Source organism: Acipenser ruthenus, chromosome 16 (assembly GCF_902713425.1).
Source record: "Acipenser ruthenus chromosome 16, fAciRut3.2 maternal haplotype, whole genome shotgun sequence".
Taxonomy (NCBI): domain Eukaryota; kingdom Metazoa; phylum Chordata; class Actinopteri; order Acipenseriformes; family Acipenseridae; genus Acipenser; species Acipenser ruthenus.
The window spans coordinates 27,025,497-27,050,574 of NC_081204.1; the positions used below are offsets into that span (position 1 = coordinate 27,025,497).

General features: G+C 38.3%; 2 protein-coding genes across 2 annotated transcripts; one reads left to right on the top strand and one right to left on the bottom strand.

Annotated features, from left to right (window-relative positions):
* Nucleotides 1–7,320: 7,320 nt before the first annotated feature.
* On the bottom strand, nt 7,321–13,952 carry LOC117963477 (uncharacterized). Its single transcript, XM_058989218.1, has 9 exons — nt 13,811–13,952; nt 12,517–12,630; nt 10,390–12,072; nt 10,171–10,270; nt 9,621–9,769; nt 9,262–9,374; nt 9,053–9,142; nt 8,682–8,804; nt 7,321–8,289 (listed from the first exon to the last, which is right to left on the bottom strand). Exons 1-9 carry the CDS (start codon nt 13,875–13,877, stop codon nt 8,110–8,112), a joined length of 2,619 nt encoding a protein of 872 aa, XP_058845201.1. The 5' UTR covers nt 13,878–13,952; the 3' UTR covers nt 7,321–8,109.
* A 3,693-nt stretch (nt 13,953–17,645) lies between these two features.
* Nucleotides 17,646–22,842, top strand: LOC117963469 (glutamine amidotransferase-like class 1 domain-containing protein 3, mitochondrial). Its single transcript, XM_034903662.2, has 5 exons — nt 17,646–18,097; nt 18,587–18,711; nt 21,188–21,359; nt 21,692–21,893; nt 22,198–22,842. Exons 2-5 carry the CDS (start codon nt 18,604–18,606, stop codon nt 22,388–22,390), a joined length of 675 nt encoding a protein of 224 aa, XP_034759553.1. The 5' UTR covers nt 17,646–18,097; nt 18,587–18,603; the 3' UTR covers nt 22,391–22,842.
* The last annotated feature ends 2,236 nt before the right edge of the window (nt 22,843–25,078 follow it).

The following is a 25,078-nucleotide window of genomic DNA, read 5'->3' on the forward strand; positions in this document are numbered from 1 at the left end:
CATGGTGGATAGGAGATCTGGAGGTGTTGGAATCATCTTGGGATGTCTCACTACCCTTATATCTATACTGAAAACATGTTTAAAAATAAGATGAGGCCCCTTAACTATTTCCTTTTAGCTTTTCTCATGAAACTGGTCATAAACCAATTTCTGTCAAACAAGTCAATATGTTTATATCCCAGCCATCACCTTACAATATATACCATAGGTTAACTATCGGTCAGTGCATATATATTCTCCTGCCAAAGCTTGATATAATACATCTGCCGAAGCCTGAACGCATCTTTGGTACACTCAGGCATTTCCCCTTGACATTTTTACTTTCTATACATAGTTCACTGAGGACATCATTAAAACTCCCTCTATGTGTTATCTGGATTTGAGACTTGAGTTTTACAGCAACTCAGACTTTCTTAATTGGTTAAACTCAAATCGGTCTCTTACTCACCTTTCATCATAGACAGTTCTAGGTGTATCGACAGACAGCTGAGAAAAAGTCAACTTTTCATTATAACTAAGGACAGTAGATCTAAATCATTAAACCAGTCAATTACACAGTACAGCAGTCTAGTCCAGTACAGCTCCAAATTATGCTGTATTGCTAAGCAGGCGCGCAGCTTGATAAAAGGAAAGTAATTCTGAATTCAGCTGTTTAATTTAGGTTTGGAACATACTAAATACAGACCAAAAGGTTTGGGATGAATCCTGAACTAGGATCGGTAAAGTGATATCTTTCACTATTAAAAGTTAGAAGTATCAAATCCCTGAGAATTACCCCTGAGAAGTACAGCCCAACCCCACCACCGCATGACCCAGTACATCACAACCCCACCACTGCGTGACCCAATACAGCGAGACACCTTTACAGCGACAGACCTCCATCATGAGCCCCGTTACAGCGCATCACTGCGCACAACTTTGTAGCTATACTTGCTGCCTGCCTGAGATGCATTCAGGGTCTTAAGTTATTGTGAAGTAGCTGCCTGGTTTGTTTCAAGTCATTATCATTGTTATTATTTATTATTTTTATTTTATTACACATTACCTTAACAAGTTGCTCTTCTTCAGTAAATACGTGTTTTCCATGCAGAGTTTCGATAAAGGACACTTCAGAAGCAATTCATGTTCAAAGCACTCTTTTTTTATTATTATTTGGCTTACAGTACCAAAATAAATAAGTAAAGTCAAAACAAAGTGAAACGAAATTCTGCTTCCCTCTCTAACAAAAATAGTTCCAGTGTCACACTAATATCTGCTCGGTTGGAAAATAAAACTTAAAAAAAATAATAAATATTATTATTAATAATAATAATAATAATAATAATAATAATAATAATAATAATAATAATAATAATAATAATAACCCTGGCTTCAGGAAAGAACAAAACAAAACAACTCCTAATTACAAGAGAGGATGACAGACATACAAATACAAGTGCTCACATCGAATTAATAAAAGTGTACATAATTAATAAAATAAAGTGCCGTTCCAAAATATATAAAGTAAATAAAGCAAAAATGAATACATTTACAAGACCATCACTGTGTTACATCAACATAAAAATAAGTAAAACGCAAATGTGATTACAAAACATGCACCCTGTTAGCAACTTTAATATAATATTTCTCTCCATGGCCGTAACAAGCCACCTTAATACAGAACATGTTGAATAAAGTTTAAATAAAGTATTTCACTAACAGCTTCCCCACCATACAATAAGCTATATCACTGATACAGTGCCGCTAACTAAAAAATACAGAAATAATAATAATAAACACAGCAGGTCAGGGTTATGATATTGATTTCCTTTCCATTCATGTTCTTTTTAACAATAACCACCCTCCCCCACAGACTATAAACATGCAACGTTTGCACTGAACTTTAATTAAAATGTATAATTTAAGCCAGTTCATATTATTAATGTTAATTCTGGCGGCTATCTACATTTTAGTTGTACACAAAGCCTCAAATCTAATTCTGTATTTCAGATATGTGGAACTATTACGATGCGGTGGAGCAGCACGTACCACGCACAACCAATTCGGTGGAAGGATGGCACCGCGCTTTCGGGGAACTTCTGGGATCCCGATACCCCTCCATTTGGACATTCGTTGAGGGAAAAGGAACAGACCCTCAATGAACTGAAAATGGAGCAGCCTGTTGCTGGCAATTTGCCACCAGAGGGGTTGTCATTGAGTTGATTGTCGCTGATTACCACAATCGTCCTCTATGCGACTGTTTGCGCGGCATTGCACATAACATTGAGTTCCAGGTGTAACTTCACCAGGTTAATTATCAACCAGAACCCATTCCAACTGCAAAAAAGCTACAGAAACATCTTATTATACAATACAGTTTGACCATTTAAAACAGTTTTCCTTTCACCGTTTCCACAGCACAGTCACATTGTATAACACAGTCCCAAACTAACATCACTGATATTTCAGCTATTTTACCAAGAGCTAAGAATAGCACTAAGAAAATACGGTTTGTCATGAATCTGAACAGCAGAGTGTTTGTGATTTCTGGACTTTCCAGACAAGGATATTTATGACACTCCTTGAACTTGTTGAGCTCAAGAAGGATAATATTGTATGTATGATGTTCCTGTCTTGTGTAGCAACCACAAAAGGAAGCTGGGAATTCACAACTCAGGAAGAAGACATGTTTTTCATGCCCATTACGTGCTATTTTAAGATTCTTACCAATGTATCTCAGATCAAGAAAAGCCAAAATAGTACTATAGAGAGGATATTGCAAAGGTACCGTGCTTTTCATTATTCTGAATAACGTATCTTCTAAAATGAGACAACATTTTTTTTATTTTATTTTAGTGTGTCACCAAATAAGCAAAATCCATGAACACTAGTCTACAACATATTTGAGGGATTCTGGAGATAAAACCAGAAAATAAGAACTTACACCAAAAAACAGCAAATCTTTATTGGCATGAACAAACTAACATGCCAAACTGAAGAATGTCTTTGGTAATATCTCAGCATAGGGCATACTGTGTATATCCGGTGTAAATTAATACACACAGAACTGAGAACATTCCTTATTTACTCTGAAATACCTTCAGTACCTGTGTCCTTCAAAATTTGGGCACTTGGTTGACCTAGGCTGAGGTCCACAAGGAGCGCTACCATCGGATCTTTCGCTCCCATAGGCCAGGCAAGGGAAACTTGTCTGGGGATGGTTTTTCTCACCATTCCATTGCAACCCCTAATGGTCAGGTGTCACAGGAGGCCTGATAGTGCGACCAAGCTGAACCCTGTCCTCCTGGGATCAGTACAGTAGCATTGGGAACATCTGCTGCTTAGGGTCACCAGGTAAAAGGAGATGTTTAGTTTCAGGCTTCAGTTCTCCTTACCATTGTGGGTTACATCCATGAGGTTACATTTAAAATGGTCATTTCAAATAGGGGAGAAATGGGAGGTAAATAGCTGGATGGCACTTCAATTAGAATAAAAACATATAATTAAAAGATGCTATCAAAAATGGTTTATAAAGTCTTTAGATTGGTCTCATTGAGGAATGTTTAATTATGTTTTTTGGGTCAGTTATGTACTTTTTGTTAAACGTTCCAGGAAATGACTACCTAATCCAAGCAGTTATGTAACACAGAACTGGATGTGCAACTTCACCATCAGATACCAATGACACAATTGATTTTAAGTTTCCAGAGGTGTGGTGACACATAATGGTACAGTATGGGCTTCTCTAGATGGGCCAGTACACCTCAGGAATGTCATTTGTCTGGAACAACCCATTACAGATGCTCTTCATGCCTACAGCCAAGTTGTTGCCTAATTATATACTGTACACAACTGTGTTCTTGTTCCTAGGTCTGTACAATGACCAGTTTTTATTGTGTTATTGTTCTTGGCAAGAGAATGTCAATCCATCATGGCTTTCCAGCGAAACATCAGCACACCGTCTGGGAATTCACAGCTCTGGGGAATGACCCTGGACCAGGAAACATACCTAGCCAGCCTCTGGAGAAATAAATAAACAGGGGGGTCTAACTGACAAAGGTACATACTCTCTCTGTGCTACATAAATATTAAAGTACCAAACACATATAACACATCCATTGTGAAAAAAGAAAACATGATAGATCCATCTGTTCTGATTATCCTCCACCAAGATTATTTTATACTTCATTATTTGTTGCAGCTTTGGTAACATGTTAATTTAAAAGGCTATTTTCTTTATCATCTTCATTTAGTTTCCTGTTTAATGTCATAGTATTCTGTATAATGATCCATTGCTGTTCCTCCTAAGATGAATAATTGCTTACTAACTACTCCAGAAAATCGGAGGGAAAAAACCCCCCAAAACATTAGGGTGATAAATTCATTATGACAGAGATGCATTGGAAGGTGTTCACAGGAAAATACCTCTCTCAGGAGGAGTGTTGCTGTGTCGTTCGATTTAATCTACTAATGCATGACAGATAACTAGAGTTGCCCATTAACCGTATAGGGCGGAACAAGAAAATTCATTGTGTAACTAGAAAACGAAACAAGTGGATTATATAACAATGATTAATTTGCACTGGCAAGGTGTTAGAGGATGCCTGACGGAAGCTGAACTCTCTCCTTCTGGGAACAGTACAGTAGCTTTGACAACATCGGCTGCTTAGGGTCACCAGGTACAAATGATTATTACTGGAAGAGAAACAAGTGGATTATATTACAATAACCCTACATTTCCTGTTCAAATACATTAGTCAATGATGCTCAAGTTGGAATTTTTTTCTAATTTCTTTTGGGGCTTTATACATTTATTTTTTAAGAAGTCATTGAAAGGAAAAACAAGAGAAAATAAACAACAGTGCATGCTTACATCATGTCTTTGAACAAAAAAATAAACATAAAATGGCTTGAAAATGTCCAGCATTCTGATTGGCTGCTGACATTCCAAAGGTATACATTTAAAACAGTATAACCAATGGTTCAAACCTGTTTTCATTCCATGCATTCAGATCAATGCATTTCTGGGTCAACAGCTTTTATGATTGCCAAATTGCTTTCTCTCAGCTTTTTTGTCCCTGCCCACTGTAATGCAACATGTTTCGTGATTAGGGCCCTGTGTTTTATGCGACCTGCTTTCTTAGGCTGCACTTCCTCCCACCGCAAGGTGGTCATGTAGTCTGCTTAATTAAACCACTTACTGGTTAATAATCTCCTGATTCCTTTAATCATCTCAATTAGTCATTCTATTAACACGCATTGACGCGTTGATTAGGCGGCAGCAGCAGCTACGGACATTTATTTAGTCATGCATCCCTTTATTACTAATACGTCTTATTCAATATTATTTCTTAGAATGTGTAAATAAATAATTTAAATGTTTCAGTTTACTATTAGGAACACATAATTTGTCAACAAATATTAAAAAAAACAGCACTGATTCCCGGAACAATTTATATAAAATACTGAAATCATAACATCAATGCTGTAACATACATATTACAAATATAACATAATAATAATAATAATAATAATAATAATAATAATAATAATAATAATAATAATAATAATAATAATAGTAATAATGCAAGGTTGTTCGCAAGCAACACATTAAGTGCTTAAGTTTAATAGCAAGTGTCACTTGCTATTAAACTTAAGCATCATCAGTTGGTTAACCCTGCCTTCTTTCAGATTGACGTTGTTCTGTAAAAACTTGGCCATAAGAAGAAACACTTCTTTCAGCATCTACAGAATTGGTAACAACTGACAAATATATTTTAGCCTTTCGTGTTAAATTGGGAAATAATTCTTCAGCTTTAATCCAAACTTAATTCACTTCAAAGTCATTCTACTGCTGTTTTCTTTTGCATATGGTAGGTATTTGTCCATTTCTGATTTACAGTCAGCATCAAATCCTGGAATAGAATATAATGGGAGGTATTCCAGATCCAAACTACACACTTATTGTGGGTCGAATATCCTTACTGCCATCAGAAAGTTATGAGCTGGTTGAAGAAAAAAGTGGTTTCTTTTTGCATTGATCCGGGTTGTAGTAATCAGTTTTTCAGAAATGTCAAGGAAGGTTTTTACACATAGATTGTTTATTGTGGTGTCTGTGCTGTGTACCTCTTGTGCCATTGGTCGGTATGTATTTATTAATTCTGCAACTTTATTATATCTCTGATGGACTCTCAGTTCATGGCTTTCAAACCACTGTATCAGATCCACCAGTGCCTTGGCATGCATCGCAAGTAAGGAGAGATGAGATTTTAAACTTTGCACATCTTTAAGCAATTTCTGGAGGTCCAGTGTTTGGTAAAATGTGTATTTCCTTTTCCACGAAGCCTGCTTAAAAAGGGATGTATTTGGAATGATATTCAACAGCAGAAAACCAAGTGCCCCATCGTGTTATGCATGGCTTAGGTGGCAACTTCATGGGTAAAGTACAGCCTTGTTGGATTGCCCCTGTCAGGAGGACAGATCTCAAACCCCAGTGCACCAGAGTGGCCATTTTGAAAAGATCTTTGAAACAGACTTTCAAGTTATAAGAGTAAAATGTTGTCAGGATGTTTAGAATGAAAATAAAAATGACATGTACGTCATTTAAACAGTTGTAGCAACACATGGGGACGTATAACGCTATATTTTTCAGAAGGTTTTATAGGTATTGGCTCAAAAAATATATTCTTCAAAAAGATGAGTGAATTATTATATTTTCACCACATGATTTACGCTGAGCCCCAAATACAATATACAGTACACAAATCTATGATTACAGTACTCTAAATATATTTGTAAATGTTTATAACGTAATGTGTAAAATTTTAATCCAGAATACATTTGTTGAAACAGATGTGTTTAACGTGGTAATGAAGGTATAGTGGCAAGATCAATTCAAAGGGCAGCAGTGTGGAGTAGTGGTTAGGGCTCTGGACTCCTGACCGGAGGGTCGTGGGTTCAATCCCAGGTGGGGGACATTGCTGCTGTACCCTTGAGCAAGGTACTTTACCTAGATTGCTCCAGTAAAAACCCAACTGTATAAATGGGTAGTTGTATGTAAAAATAATGTGTAAAAAATAATGTAATTGTATGTAAAAATGTGATATCTTGTAACAATTGTAAGTCGCCCTGGATAAGGGCGTCTGCTAAGAAATAAATAATAAACACTAGCTTTTAAGTCTGTTGTAAGTGGAAATTGAACACCTGGTTCCTTAAATATCCACTTACTCTACAGCTGAAGAAGAGTCTTGAAAGCTAGTATATGTATATTAGAGTTAATCTAATAAACAGCATCAACTCTTCAAATGTATTAGTGAATAACAAAGTGACCACACACACATGTAAAAAACATAAAAGCTTTATTCAAATAATCTATTGACTTCCAACTGTAATTGTCTCTCGCTGGAAACAATTTGACTGTAATGTTGCTGTTCCTTTATGAGTTACGTCCAAAAGTTATTAGCAAACCGTGTGTGGGTGTTTTATTTGTGTAATCCTGAAATAACACTTAAAAAAGAAATACAAAAATGATATATATAAATAAAAAGCTACATTGAAAAAAACAAACTCACAGACATTAATCACATTGATAGCTTCAGAAAGCATAAAATGATAACTGGAATAGCTTTACAAACCAGTACAATCTGCTTTAAAGCTTCCTTTATTTCAACACTACTATTATGTTCAATTAAACTTTCATAGGATTAAGCCTGTGGCCCCCTGCCAAGATTGACAGCTCAACACAATCGTATACCTCAACAGCGTATTTGCTTTGCCTACATCTAAATAAGAACATATTGACTTCACTCATTTTTGTGTGTGTTTACAAAGGCAGTTGCCTATACAGTATATACAGTGAGCAGGATTGACAGAGAACAGTAGCTGGGTCTACTTATTTACAGTAATATTATTTTACCTGTGCAACAAGTCAGGCTAGCTCAGCCAAGCAGACATGTCACAATAGTTGCTATTCAACCATAAGATACCTGTATGTTTGAGTACTTCTTAGGAGTATATAGCTTGTGAGCATCCTCATCCTCAGGTATCCACTTCAAATAAGAATCTGTTCTTGAATGTTTCACCTTGTGTAGAATCTTTGAAATAATAGCCTTGAAATTCCTATAGACCTCCCTATTTGTCTTGCCCCTCTTCTTGAAGTTCGACCTCCTCCTTCACAGAGCTAAGCTCTCCTTTGGAGCGAACAGCCATCTCGGGAGTTGTGGTCTCCTCAGCGATATCAGTCACGAAGGCAGTATTGTCCACTCCTCCTCCTTTGTGTTTTCTCTGAACCCTCTCAAAGATTTGCAGCACCTTTGATTCAGAACATAACTTTCAGCAGAAATACACAGATACCATGCAGACCATTTTGAAATGGAAATCACAATGCTGCCAAGAATGGTTAACCAGAATGAATCCTAGCAGACCAGCAATGGCAACAGTACTGCACAGTGGTAATGATACAGTAGCACACTGGTACCAATGTGATACTGGTGCTATGAATTACCAGTGTGTGTACTGGTTCCTACCACTGTGAAGTACCAACAATTGTAAGAGTTTTGGGTAATTTTAGCTGTTGTGATATAACCATTGCAATTATATTTCACTGTTTTTGTATAACAGTAAACAGCAAAGCCAAACTCTAATATTAAAATGGTTTGAAACCACCACTGAAGCCCACACTGTCCGAGGTGGCAGGGAGGTACCTGGGATTTGGGGAAGATGCCCACTCTGAAGAAGCCAATGTTCCCGCTTTCTATCTTGGTGCAGTCCACAACGGTGGAGGCAATATTCTCCGGGGAAGGCCCATCACACAAAACCCCGTCCACCTGCGAGAGAAAACAAGCGACTTCTCTAATAACACGTTAACAACTACTACTAATAATATAGCTGCTTAAACTCCTTATTTACTAAATCACGACATCAATGTGTAGTCATACTCTTTCTTTTTCAAGTCCAACTGTTTTAAGCTGCCACAGATACCTGTTGATACTGGGATTGTTTGAGTGTTTTGGTCCAAGCTTGGTTTGTTTCTATATGTGTGTGTATCTCTGTTACTGTATCTCAGCTGCCCCACCTTATCTCCCAGTTTAGCGTAGACCTGGTTGTGGTGGGTAGTGTCTGCTTCTCCTGTTGGATTTGCTGACGTCACTGCAATGGGACCCACCTGTCCAGAAAGAAGTGGTTTGTTTAGATAAGACTCTCCAGGGGTATTATCATATCGCTCAGGGATTTAGGCCTCGACCTCATACAGTTGGTCTCAACCTTTAAACCAACACTCCTTACCAAGTCGATGAGGTGCGTGGTGACGGTGCAGTTGGGGTTACGGATGGCGATGCTCTGAGGGGTGCCGATGTACTTTGCTGAGTCTTTCAGACCAAAGCACTCAAGCCATTTACCTAGGAGTTAAAACAAGCACCAACTGTTAACAGAGCATGACAACACCAACGCAGAGAACTACTGGGGTGTAATACAGAACGGAAGCACAGTTCACTTACTACATATAGATAGTCCACTGTCCGTGTACAAAGCAAAGACAGACCAACCATAAACAATGCAAGCCACCAATGTAGGAATCAGATTAATCCTTACCCACCCAGTCCTAGCGGTACATGACCCCAACCCAGCTCTACAGTGCCTCTTACCTCGCAGGATGACCATGCTGATGGAGGAGGGCCAGGCTGCCTCCATGAAGTCCCAGAGCAGTGGGTTAATGAGGTGTCTGGCTGGCTCTAACTGCTTAATGCTGGAGATCCACAAGGACATGGGCCGGTCCTGAGCATGCACCTTCGCTCTGGAACAGAAAAATAGCAAAGTTTAGGCAAATGCATACTGAGACATCAAACTGTAGACATAAGTGCTCAAGGTAAACGTAATCTTTACTACATAAGTTTTCATTTCTCTATGACCCATATCTGTGAGCTGGTCGTGACTTTTAAACCACCCTATGAATTTGTCTTTCATGTCTAATATTTGTTGTTTCAGCTGTTGTGAAGGTGATTGCAATACAACTATACGTCTGAGCTGCCTTAAAAAGTAAGGGGAAGAAAGTATACAGTAGATAAGACAAGTTGATAATATTGTACATGATTAAGGCTCCTATTAAAAGACAGAAGACAGATGGATGAAATAATACACAGATAGAATGATAAGATAAGACATGGAATGCGTACTGTAACCTCAGTAAAAACTTACTTGTATGCCTTTTCTACAGCATCGGGCCGATTGCAAGCAGCAACCAGCACATAGACTGTGTCCGTGGGGATCCCACAGGTGCCACCGTTCTTTAGGATGTCTGAAACCAGGGGGGATAAAAGTTTATATTCACTTTCAGATATCCCTGCTAATATAAAAAATAGTGAAATTAATGAGTAATAATAAAATTTAACCTCATCACCACAGACGTCAAAGTACCTGCAATCTTCTGAACAGAGGTAGCCTTCCTGGCAGGGACATGGGGACACTTGCCACTGCCGCCCCCGTAGCCGCTCAGCTTGATGAAGGGCTCGCCGACAGGCAGCTGGGGGCTCTGGAAGCTGCTGTTGAAGAGGTTGGCCAGGAAGCAGTAGAAGCTGACCAGGCCGAAGATGATGGTCACCCCGATGTCGTAGCCAAAGGGGAGCGCGTTGACTGCGTCCAGCAGGAAGCTGATCAGGATGAGCTCGAAAGTTAGAGCGTAGGCAAACCAGGCCTTGCTGAGGAAGAGGGTCCCCACCATCACAAAGCAGTTGAAAAGCATGAAGCAAATGATGCCCACGGCCACGTTGAAGCCCCTTGTGGCACCATAAAGACCGCCATATCTGGTCAGCCCCCACACCACCCACATGATGCCATAGAGGATGAAGGCCGTGCTCTCTAGGGTCTTGCCTCGTGCGAATGCCACCGAGCCAGACAGCAGTTGGAGGGCTCCACCAGCTACCACTGCCCAGGGCAGGATCACGATGTCCAGGGGTCCACTTGGGCCGACAGTTGCAGTAATGGCAAAGGCAGCTAGCACACTGCAGGCATGGCCTAGCACTTCTGCATCAGCATATTTGGAGTAACCCAAGTAGGGCGCGTGCAAGTCCTTATCTTGCTCTCGTAGGTTTAAGGCACTGGTCCTGGAGACTAAAGCCTTGACCAGCCCTTCTCCAGTGGGGATCCTCCAAGGTGATGCCATGTTGTGGAGAGAGACAAGTACCATGATGGCAGAGACAATGAAAATGGCGGCTTGGACTCCCTGGGTACCTCCCTGGAAGAAGCCTTGGGGCTGGGCAGCAATGGCAATGCAATAGGCCACGTAGAACAGGAGGTAGAGCCCATCTGCCAGACTCTTCTGGGTAATGAAAAGGGCCAGCACAAAGAATAGGATGGAAAAGACAGCAGGGAAGGGGACTGGGAAGTAGGGCTCAGTTGGGCTCCAGACAGTCAGAAGGAGGGTGTAGCCTTCAGCGAATTTCAGTACCGAAGTGAAACCGTAGAAGGTGGCAGAGAGTGTGTCAAGGCAGCGGTAAGACAGGATGCACACCCCAATCTGGTAAACCCCAGCTGTCCACAGCCATGGAACCTGACCTTGGAAAAGAGTGGAGACCACCCCTAACAGAGAACAGGCGAAGACGCTGGCCGAGAGCAGGTTCATCACCAGGCCAGTTATCACAATGTCGTTCTTGTCCTGAGCTTGCGAGGCTGTTAGCTTGTCTTTCTTCACCAGGCCGGTGCCTGGTAGCTGGAGCTTGCTCTTGGTGATGTATTTGAGCATTCGCCCTGTGCCAAAGTATGCCCCCAAAAGGCAGACCAGCAGGTAATTGGCGGCCGTGGCCCCCTGTCCAAAGGAGCGATCATACAGCCCAGCAATTTCATGTGCACATGCCAGGCACACTGCGAAGGAGATGACCGACAGGACAACCTCCCTCTGCATGACCCCCACCACCCCTATTATCAGCAGAGCCAGGGTAAATGCCGCCAGCCCTGGAACCAGGGCATCACGCAGCCCAGCTTGCCCCACCACCACCCCCTGCCCAGCCAGGATATGAACAAGTCCTGAGCCACACCACAGGGCTGAGATGGTAAGAAACACTGACACAAACAGAGGGGCATGGTTCAAGCTCCGTCTCACACCTGCAGTTTGGGGGGGGTGGGGGGGGGGGGGGTGGAGAGATAAACACAGCAGTCAGCGCCAACCCTAGTATACAGTCAAGATGACCACCTGTCCAATTATTTCATTAAAGTCACTTTGCTATTTAGATTAAAAGGTTACCCACTTGTAAATGTTATCTCTCATGGCTGTGTATCTTTATCAAGCGGTAACTTTGTATAACATTACTTTCACTCAATTGACTGCATACACTTGTGGTTTATAGAAAATTGAATGCTGCAGGATTCATCAGACACTGATACCAGAAGGGATAAAGCTATACATATATAAGTAACATGTGCGGCTCATGTGATCCACATGTTTGCATGTGGTTGACATAATTAATATTGCCACAAATGGTTCCCCTGCATGGGTTACCCTAGTTATTCATTAAGTGTACTGCAGAGCCTGTGGCGATCACCACTTACCTGCATAGGCCAAGAGTGCAGCAACGATGAGCAGCAAGATTCCCAGTGCAGTGCTTGGAATAAATGGGCCTGTCTGGGTGTGACTGTAGCCATTTACCAACAGCAAAAGGGCACCTGGGAGTATTGAGACATTATTATATACTAGTCGTTAGTCCTGCTTATTGGTTTTCACACTACACATGCATTTCAAAATCATTAGAGAAGGAAGCAATTGTTACCGTTATTGTGTCACCTTTTCTTAACAAATTCTTAAAAAAAGGCAGAATGACGAGACATTGTGTAACGTCCAAAAATAAGGAAACACTGCAAAGTGGTTAACCTGTTACAGAAATAAACATTACTGCATTATTCTTATTATATTAAACGGAGTAGTTCAGTTACATAAATTAGTACTACTGCAGCACAATTAATTTAACTGCAAAAGAGATTTTGACTGAGTCGTGGTGTAGGGTAGACTGTCAGCTATACATACATCATTGACGTGTTGCATGATATCATTTCAAATGGACCGAACAGTTAATCACAAATAGTAGTTAACTATCGGTGACAACCATAAAATCTATCGAAATAAGCATTAACACACAGAACAAGTGCTGTTACAACACATGCCTTATTGCGTATTGTACCGATTAATTAGTGTTCAACGTGCTGTATGCCGTATTCTGCTACCGTACTTTACATTTAAATAACGTACAGAAAGGTACTTGCATGTAAAACGTGAAATTCTATGTTTTTAATTGACTGAATAATTGGTGGAAATCAGGTGTATGGCTGAGTGATGATAACCGGAGTGTGACAGAATCGGAACTATTACTGTGTCCCCTTTTGGCCGTGGTGATAATAAGCGGGTTTGACGGTATTTACACAGGTAGACTAAATTACACAATAAACGAATAGATAAATAAAGCAGTCAGATGTACGTTGTAAAACGCACTGAATTTCTATCCTACAAGTATTGAATTAAGAGTCGTAAAAATAAATTATTAAATATTTCACTACTACATCCCTACATCTGACTGAATCATTTAGTTTAAAATAAACTATTAATTTACTGGGCAAGAAAAAAAAAAGTACTGTACTAAGCCATGTTTTGACAAAATGTAACCCAGTACAGAACACGTTAAAAAAGAAAAAAAAAAAAAAAAAAAAAAAGCACTTGTAAGTCTTGAAAGGGATATTTTAATATATGTATAATAACTTAAGTATGACACACAAAGTTATTTTCACATTGTGGTTTTAACTTCAATTTTGTAATAACACAAAACTTAGACATTGGGTTCATATAGTTTCCTACCTGCGGATATTCCAAGGATGCCAACAGAGAAATGCAGGGACTCAATCTCTACCCGTGGCTCAGTCATCGCGGACGCTCGCAGTTGAATTCAGGAATACTAACTTGCTCAAACTTCTCCACCCCAGTATCTATATAGTGCTGCTGATTAGAAAGACTCCCACTAGAACGTCACTCTAAAACACAGGGAAAAAAAAAAAGAAAAATCTTTCCTCTTCCGTCGCCGTAAATCATTTGCATCAGTTCCCCAACAGGAGAGGTTGTTTTAATAAGGAAGTTAGTGTAGAACATGCAACTTATTTCTTGTGAAGCCTCTGTTAATACTGATTTAAATACAAAATAAAAAAATACACTGCTACCTCAGACAGACTAGTGTGACCTCACCTGCCTGTGGAATTCATTTTGTCAAGGTGGGTAAATAAATACATATGTTTGTGTTATTTGGATTAAGGGTACAAAATGGAATATAGAAAATTCAGTAATTTGCTGTATGAGTCAACAATCCCAATACAGTGGAACCTGCATAAGAGATTACAGTACAATCACTTATTTTCTATAGATTTCCATAGGACATATGTCAGATTTCAGCAGCACTAAACAGAGACGTAGGTCTGCTTTTAAGCAGGATAGTTGTGCAACAGGAAACCAATGTGAAGCAGTTACATTTACACAACCTATCCCTTATGTGCAATCTATAGCTACCTGAACTTCAATGTTATTTTAAGGTTCTATATCCCCAGAAATCCCACCCCCCCCCCCCAAAAATGGATGTACTCACATTTTGGACAGGGGACTCTTTAGATGCAATTCTAACATTTGATCACCAGGTTGCACTGTTTTCAATGTTATTATTCAAACTGAAATTGCAATATTTGGTCGCCGATGAGGCAATGTGTGCAAAGCAAAAATCATATTGGATCGAATAAGAGTAATGAAGCTCTGAAAGGCAACATATGATTGTACTTCAAACCTACAGGGGTATTGAAGGTTTTTATATGCTGATTCTAAAAAGCGATCAGCTAAGAGTGGCACTCCCCCACACACAATACTGAATGACACTTCAACTCCGGGGGCGCAGTGTGAAGCATGAATAAGATTCATCACACTCCTTAAATACATGCACATATACATGAGTGTTTAGAGTAGTACATTGTTTTCTAAAAGGTTTTATTAACATATCACCAACCCACCTAACATTCAGGTAGACTATCACACAAAGACTTCCCATAAACATTTTGATTGCAGAAAACTACCTTGTAACGTATACACCCAGATTAGATTACTGATTAAGATGCTTCTTTCAGTGTTACTGAAACACTAAAGACCAGCTGAACGATGCATTCAATAAAAACAATTCACTGCTAATCTTTCCCAGGCTTTATTCAGTCAAACATCCCTGGGTGTAAAGCCTGGCTACCCGACCCGACTGTATGATAAAAATACTGATACTTTTATTTTCTTAATAAACATCAAAAATATTGTAATTTTCTTATTTTCATTGTTTTTATTTGGAATAAGTGCAATAACTCACATTTTTGTAAATAAATGTGTAGAATATATTTATGACATACAAATCAAGTTACATCATATTTTTAAACATATATGTTCACAGTTTGCTTTTTTTTTTACATTAGGAATATATGTACATAAATATACGGATATGTGCTGCATATAGGTAACATATAAAACAGTATACAATGACTATATTTATAATATACTGAAAATATGTGTTCTTTCCGTATGGGTGTGTCGGGTTCGGGTCGGGTCGGGTGTATATTCTGTGTCAAGCGCTCGGGTCGGGCCGGGCCGACTCAGTATTTTATAAATAAATGCATTATTACATTTTAGCGAGTGTTTTTTTTTTTCCTTTTGCAAATGCAAATACCTTACGATTTATCATGGATCCCATGTGAGCAAACCGTAAAGCGTGCAGTGAGAGGCGTCTCTGCGTTCTCGTGTTTATGCTGTAAAAATATACAGCCAAAAAGTGATTCTACATTATTAATATGGAGGCTGTTGATATAAAAAGAAAGCTGTCTACTGGAGAATGTTTAGCAGTGGAAAGTGTTGTTGCTGGAAAGGGTAAATATTCTGTTTGGAAACATTTCGACGTTGTTGTTTTCCGCGATAGTGAAAGTTCAAGTGGATTTGTACAGTGCAAATCTTGCAAACTTTTACTTAAATATGACAGCAAAAAGACGGGAATTCGTCTTTGCAGCGGCACACTGAAAAAAGTCAGTTGTACGTGGTAATTCCGTGGTTTGAGAAACTTCAATGACATTGTTGTCACCAGTTTTGGCGTCCACCAGTGCAAGCATTGTTGTTGTTAAAACTCTGGCATTTAGTTTAAAGTCTGGTGTGATATAATGAGAAGTCGTCGACATGTAATTTGATGTTCAACGTTAACGTTGCTGTTTATTTAGCTAGGTTTATCCGAACATCATGCTATATGTCTGTATCTGAGACTACCAAGTAAAATGTTCATCTAACTGGATACGTCGCTGAGAGTATTTGTTTTCTTTTTAATTTGCGTTTGAAATATGCTTTCTGTATTTCAATAGCATGTTTGATATTGTTTTGTGGGGATATTGTGGTCGTGTATGAAAAAAAAGGGTTCAGACCTGTTTTATTTTTATACCCGAGCTGACCTTTACCCGGGTGTTCTTCATAGCCAGGTGTCTTTGTCTGACACCTGCACCAGTGTCTTTGCTGTCTGTTGTATTATTCATTCTGCTCACCATGACAACATCTGCAAACTGATGCTTCCAGGAAAATTCCCTTTGCTTCATGGTTCACCTTATCAAGCTGCTTTTCTAGTTACTCATCCAAACAGAATGCTGTGGCGGTCGCTCATGTAAGGAACTTGTGTGCCACCAGGTGTTTGCTTTAGTTGAACTTTGACACATTACATACAGTAAATTGAAATGTTTACTGATGATGCAAATACATTTAAATCCAGAATCCCCATATTCTTACAGTTCACAAAAATGGACCACTCCTGTTGATATCAATAAACATAAATATGAATGTGGCACAGCTATTTCTGAATTACAGAAAAAAAAGTATTAAACTGATTACCAATGCTATTCTTTGATTCTTGCCATTGGTTTATCAAAATAAAATTCACCACTGTGGCATCATTCTATCAGCTCTATTTTGGATGCATTTGTTTTATCATTGTGCTCGTACAGAGCCATTGCATTGCCATTGTAGGGTCAATACAGCATTGTCTGAACTACTAATTTGGTAATTAAGATTAAAAAAGCATTCATTCAAGACTTTCCTGTCACAGTGAGTGTGTTAAACATTTTGAGAGAAAATGTAGCTTATTCGAAAGGGTAGATGTTTTTGTTCACAAAGATTAACCCCACTAGGAATTTTCTGTTTTCAATTATTTTGCACAACCTCCTCTGGTAGACCTGCTGTATTGGTCTTTACAAGCTGTATGAGAGCTGTTTTTTGCAGGTGATTTTTTTCTTTTGCTTTGTGGGTCTGTCTTGAGCAAGTTCTGGAGATGGACCTGACACAATACTTTGGGTGTGGCAATAGTGTTCTAAGAAGAGGATCCTCTTTTTCTGCACCAGTCAGTGAAAGGGGAAGGATTTAGAAAAGACTGGTGTTTAGAAGCCAAATGTAATTGAAATTTCACACAAATTATCATGTGAAAAACTAATTTGAATACATAACACACTGCTTAAGGGCAGCTTCACATCTTTGGATGTGTTCAATAAAAATGCAATATTTATTGGGGGTTTGCTGCACCACCTGTTGGGAACATATGGTGACTATGCATTATTTTTTTTTTAATATTGTTAAGTAGGTAAAACTTCAAGGCAAAGTCACATTTTAATTTACTTGACTACTGAATTATCGCACAGGACTCCGTTTCTGATTCCATTTAATTTAGGAAGAACTCTCCAAGATTCTGTCTTAAAAGTGTAGTCTCCCAGTTCAAGGAAGAAGGAAGCTGTATATGATCTAGGGACACTGTTGCATGCTAATCCTGATAAAACTCTTATAATTAAACTCATATTCAAATAATGGCTGTGTTCAATTATACTGTACTAACAATGAGTCTGCAATTTTTGATTCCCTGGAAAGTCCCATTTGCTCACCTCTCTGCTTGGGGGCAGGACTCAGGCACACAGGCCCCACCCCCAAAGGGTTTGCCAGACAAAACCCATCTGGGCATATAAACCAGCTTCAAACAGAAAACACTAAATGAAAAGATCTCTGCTACACCTTAACATCTCTCTCCAAGCCTTTTAACAAGTTCAAGGAACGTTACTGGTAAGAGTTTTATGTTTAAAATAAACTTTTATATATTTGAAGAATGTGTTCGAGATCATGTGTGTGTCTTAATGATGAATATAGTATATCATAGTATATATATATATATATATATATATATATATATATATATATATATATTGTACAGTACAGTATATAGTATCGTAGTATATTGTAGGTACTGTAGTATATTAAAGAATATTTACTGTGAAGTATATTAGATAAATGACTGTGCATATTTACTAGGTTATTATATATTTGTCCTGTTGTGTCTGGGATATATTCTGTGTTTTTTGAAGCTCTCAGTCCTCTCTATTGCAATGGCATTGTGAGCTTCCACACGATGTCCCATGAGCATGCCTCAAGCCTGCCCCTGTACTGGATTGACCACCCTGTTGTGGGAGGGTGACAGAACAAGTCTGTCTCCATACAGTACATTGCACTTATAGGTTGCTTTAATGATGGTGCCCTCTGTGTGTTTGTGTTCAGAAGGAGCTCTGATCACCATGGCAAAGCGTGTAGCTGTGATCCTGGCTGGCTGTGGGGTGTACGATGGGAGTGAGATCTATGAGTCATCAGCAGTTATGATCCACCTCAGCAGAGCCAATGTGAAGGTAGGCAGACTTGGCATATATTGCTATTAGGGCTGTCAAGCGATTACAAAAATTAATTGCATATTTGCTTGATACAATTACTGCATCCATCTCATTAGCTGGTTTTATTATTATTATTATTATTATTATTATTATTATTATTATTATTATTACCTATAATAAGGCCTTACATGGTCTCGGAACTTCTTATCTTCAAGATCTGCTGACTCCATATTATGTCGCTGGTCGTTCCATGAGATTGGAAAATGCTAAAGGCGTTTATGTGACAGTTTATAAACTACTCGACCTAACGGTATGACGTCACATAAACCCTAGATGGAATTATTTTCCTGTAACTCACTCAAGCCCATCTATTATATATATATAAAGATGGGCTTATATATATATATAAATTTGTATTGTATTGTCATTGTATTATTGTAGCGCTCAGCTGCGTGGTTTTCATGATATGAGACAGAGTAAAGTTGCGGTTCAAAGAAATCAGAAAGTGCTGTGTGTGTGTGTATATATAGAACACCATTACATCATGTAAGAATAAATCATGGATTTGAATGTAAACAATAACAAGTAGTTGTCATGCCATCAAAAACCTATAAATACCTCCAATGTTTTGATTCAAACACAGGCTCCCTTTGAGCTAATATATATATATATATATATATATATATAATATTTTAGCTGTTGGTGAACAGTGGCTCTCATTCCCCTCCTCTCACTCGCAGACGAAACCTGACATCTTAACTCTCTCTCTCAACTCTTCCAGTGCCAGATCTCCCTTCTCTTTCAAACTATCATCTCCACCCACACACCCCTAAGTCCCTCCCCGTTTCTCACTCATTGGTCCAACACTCCCTATCCCTGACTGGTCGTGTTAGACCTGCTCCCACCCCCCTCAGTGATGCACTCACACACAGGCTGCACCAAAACACACAGAGAACGCTCTCATTATCAGAGTACTCTCATCCCCTTCCCCAATCCATAATCAGGTCTATTCCCACATCTTCTTGCAAATCAACTGCCTCCGTGCTACATTATTATTATTATTATTATTATTATTATTATTATTATTATTATTATTATTATTATTATTATTATTCAACAAACATCCCAGCATAACAAAAAGAAAAAAAAAACTGTTCTATTTCTGGATTAGTTGTTACCCCTTCTTTATAATTTTATATTTATTTACACAGAATTATACAGAAAACTCCATCATGCTGTTAAATTGTTTTAACCAACGCTAAATCACAATGGAGTTACTCACCTTAGTGCATTTCAAATTATACTGTGTGTGTATATATATATATATATATATATATATATATATATATATATATATATATAATATATATATATATATATATATATATATATATATATATATATATATATAATATATATATATATTTGATCAGTTTTGTTTAATATATGTATCATTGCTTATAATAAAAATAATTATTTTATAATATACAGTATATATATATATATATATATATATATATATATATATATATATTAGTAGTCATTAGACAGATCATAGGCATTGCTGTCTTTTTACAAATCAGTAAAGGTTTTATATCAATCTGTAGGTATGAGCATTCAGTGTTTTAATGTAATTTAAACCACGTTAAACTGTATAAATACACACACACACACACACGGGTAAATTATTATACATGATGATTTTGGTTAAACAGTATTTGTCAGGTTGAGATGAATTGAAAAGTTTTCAGGTCCCGGTAAAGTATAGACTGTCAGCGCTAATATACCAAAAACGTTTTTATTCACTGATATGTAAATATATGTATTTAAAAAAATGTACCTGCAATAGAGTCAAATTTTACCAGTGAGAAGAATATTCTGTTTAAAACAGGCGATGTTACATTCGGTATGATTCTTTTGTTACATATCACTGCCTCACATCAGCGGTGAAAGAAAGAGACACGTACAGCAAAGCAGGAGTTTGGTTTTTTTTGGACACACTTCCTCGCCCCTCTGTTACCTGGGGTGATCAGGAAGCAGTCGACGCAGCGCACAAACAAACTATGCTTTTAAAATCCTGGTGTATTAATACCTTATTAATACAAAAATACCTTTTTAAAAAGTAAACGTCAAGAAATAATAAAGAGAAACGCGAGATTAATGCACGTTAAAAAAAATGAATCTCCAAAGAAATGAATGCTTTAATCACAGACTTTAACTGCGATTAATTGACATTGTATTGAAAAATGTAGTGTCATATTTGACATATTATAATATACTGGCTTTGGGCCTGGGTTAAGCAGAGACGAATGTCCGCTATGAGTTGGGTTAAGGCCACCAAGCTAATTTGCTTGAGTCGTATTTGAACCCAGGCTTCCATGGAAAGACTAATGGCAAAGCTGTCATGTAACATGCACAAGCAAATGAATACATTCATGATCATTCACTCACGTAACCCGTGGTAGCTCATGACTGTTTGTGTGCTGTGTTCCAGGTTAACGCCTATGCCCCCGATGTGGCTCAGATGCATGTGGTGAACCACATAAAGGGGGAGCCGACGGAGGAGTCGCGTAACGTGTTGACAGAGAGCGCCCGTATTGTCCGCGGAAACATCCAGGACCTGGCCACACTGAAACTCGCCGACAACGATGCTCTCATCATCCCTGGTGAGTGAGAGAGGGAGGGGCAGCCGGACTGCTCTGTCTTACAGAGAGAAAGGGACCAGGCGTTCCTATCAAAATGAGAAGCTGTTGGTTCTCACTACATTTTATGTAGCAGTTGGCCAGATCTTTATCAATAATGGTAGTAGACACATTCACAGTTAACACATTGCTCTGAGGTACTTTCATTGACTATCAGCAAGTGTAAAGTTACCGTTCTACATGAAGGCATGGATGAGCACAGTGATATAAGCTGGGGTTACACCTAACCTAACCTAGTTTATCCCTTGAGACTGTTCCACATTTGTCTCGCATGATAATTGAGTTGCTTTGTTCAGGTGGGTTCGGTGTAGCCAAGAACCTGTGCACATGGGCGACGCAGGGGAAGGACTGCGAGGTGAACCCGGCTGTGGAGAAAGCCATCAAGGATTTCCACAAAGCTGGCAAACCCCTGGGGCTGTGCTGCATCTCCCCTGTCCTGGCAGCCAAGATCCTGCCTGGCTGTGAGCTCACTGTGGGCCATGACAAGGAGTGTGAAATGTAAGTGCAGCTGTTCTATTATTTAGTATTCATAAATGGGGTAATAAAGTTTTAGCTTACAGAAGTTGTAATAAAAACACATGTTTATAAAATACGAGTAATCTAAACAGAATAGATTCAGTAGTTTGAAAATGTGCAAAGGCAGCACATGATTTTGTGTGTTTAAAAGCCTTCAGTATGTTTTAATTTATAATCTGCAACATACCAAATATATTGCCATGAATACTTTTGATTCTACAGCTTGCTGAACGGCAATACCTTTCTTACTGTATATAACAGTACAGTTATTCCTCCTATCCCCTAGGTGGCCCAATGCAAATACAGCCAACGTGATGAAGGAGCTTGGCTGCAAACACGTTAACAAGCACGTAAAAGAGGCTCACGTGGACGCTAAAAACAAGATAGTGACCACCAGCGCTTTCATGTGCAACGCCCCAGTGCACGAGATCTTTGATGGCATCGGGGTCATGGTTGAAGAGGTGCTGAAACTGGCCTAGGTGGACCAAAAGGGGGGGTCCTTGTGTCTGGGGGTGCAGAGATACCATGCAACTGTCTGGAGAGAGATGTAGCATAGCTACAGTAGCATAGTATTAAACTACAGGGTCATTACAAGGCTTTTGAAACTATTGTGTAGTGGCTTTAGGTGGTCCTACAGTATATGTTCATGTTAGTTTCGCTGTGAGATATCCTGCTTCTTATTCAGTGTGTGTATATAACAGAACAACGTCCGTGTGTTTCAATAAATAACTAGACAAAGAGAAGGAGATGTGACTTTTTATTGGACTAACTAAATGACAATTAATCACTAGCTTTCAAGACCTCAAAGGTCTCTTCTTCAGGTGAAAGTAGGAAAGAGAGATTGATGCTTACATATGAATAAAAAGGTATCACATCTCCTTCTCTTTGTCTATCATCTCTGGAATAAACAAATAAAAAGAAACCAAAAACTGTCTGTCTCTGGTATATTTTGTCATAACAAACCCTGTTTATATGCAAAAAAAGGGGACTTGACATTAAAATTGAGGTTGTGTAACTTTCACTTGAACTCTATGAAGGTGAAACCTGCTTCAACTATTATTACAGCAATACTTTATACACTGTCTTAATATTTAAGTGAATGCCTGTTTAAAATATGGTATGTGTCCCCTATCATTTACTATTGCTGCTTCTGCTTAGGTCCTTATTTATCTGTTTTATGAACTAATATTTGCACCCATTCTGAAAGGACTGAATTGCTGCATTGAGGTTACTTGGAAAATGACTACTTGTGGTCAGCTGCAAGTCTAACCTATGAAATATGTGTAATTTTGTATAGAGACTTTTCATTTACTAACTCACAGATGCAGAAGGCAAAATTACAGTTGCACAGCATCTAGTGTTCATTTCTAAAAAATCCTCACTTTGGAAAGTCAGCTTCAAGTAACCTTTTTAAACTTTTTATCAGTGATTGAAGGACATTTGTAAGCCTAGTAAATAATGATACAAATTAACAATTGTGAACTATTATTGGATATTAAATAGGTAAGAAGTTACATTTGAATGAAATTTAGAAGGTATGCATTCAAAACTTTATCCTAACAGTTATTTAAAACTCTCAAAAGATACATTAATGCAATAAATAAATAAATATATATATATATATATATATATATATATATATATATATATATATATATATAATATAAATAAAACAATCCTTGCCATTGCTATAATAAGGTGATTACATTGTTTGTGCTAATGTAGTAAGATAATATCAACTTCTCCAGGTAGCTTACCTTTAGATGTTTACCATGGTATGTTGGCTGTTTCCCTGCATTTTACCACTGTTAACCATTTATTGTGCTGTGCTTTACCATAACTCTGCTTCACAACATTTTCCACCATGATTCTACCATTGGGTACCGTACCGCAGTTAATTTTTTATAAAGGTTTCAGCCACAACTGGGTGGTCTAACTTCCCAGAGTACATTTAGAAAGAAGCAACATCACATCATGAGCACCCTGAGTGGGCAGTTGAGAGGCCCCACTTTTAATTCAGCAATTTAGCTAGAAGTTGCCAAAAAAAGAAAAAATGCAACAAGATATACATATTTTCATTTTAATATATGCCAGGAGATGTCAGTGCAGTCCTTGATGTTTGAGTTGGAATAATAACTGCATGAGAACTGAACTGCTGAAGTGGGGAAGTTAGTTAACAGGTTTCTGTATCAGTTGTGCTCTGTCAAACTATATATCAGCCAATCCAATAGGTGGCAGTCTTGCATTATTATGTATTTGCATCCTAATATTACACCTCTCTTTATCAGATATGGTACTCCAAACACTGAGACTTTTTACCTTTAACTCTGAAATTAAAGTAATCTTCAAATTACAAATAATTACAAATAAAGAACCTCATTTTTAGTTTTTTTTCTCTTGATAGACTGGGACTCCTCTCCAGGCCCTTGTAGTGACATTTATCTGACCAAAAACCTTCCCCATTATACAAATGGGTTATGCAAATAAAGATGTCCATATACTCAAATGTACCCATAGTACACAATCATTGCAATGACAGTGCTTATGCATTGCTGTTGATCACATGACAATGGGATAGCTAACTAACTGAAAAGCATGTATTTTTATTTATAATATTAGATAATATCAGGGCCTTATTTCAATATGCTCTATTGAAATTGTTTCCATCAGACATGGGTTTCCTTGGCGACCAGCTCACACTGTTTACCGAGCGCCTGGCAGCAACAATCTGATGTAATTCCCTGAATGCCTGCTCATATTTGTCTTTGGTAGAGGAAACATAAGCTTTGAGTAGACAGACAGTTTCTGTGAGATGTTTATCATCAGTTTATATACAGACATTGTGGGATTCTTAAAGTCAATGTTAGTGGATTGCAACCCTTCAGTGGCTCTATAGGAACAGTACTGATCGAGTACAGTATATAACACAGTCATCTTATTTGGCAGGTGGTAAAGGCCAAAAACACGACCAAGCAGGATGCTAGATGTTATCTAATGAAAGATGAATAAGGGGACACATATTGTATCAACTGTGTTACTTGGCGAGGTTTTTGAAGGAAACAATTAAATACTACTATCACTACTACTACAACTGCGAGTACTAACAAGACTACTACTAATAACAGCAGTAACACAGTGAATAATGTTCAACATCATTTGTGACATAA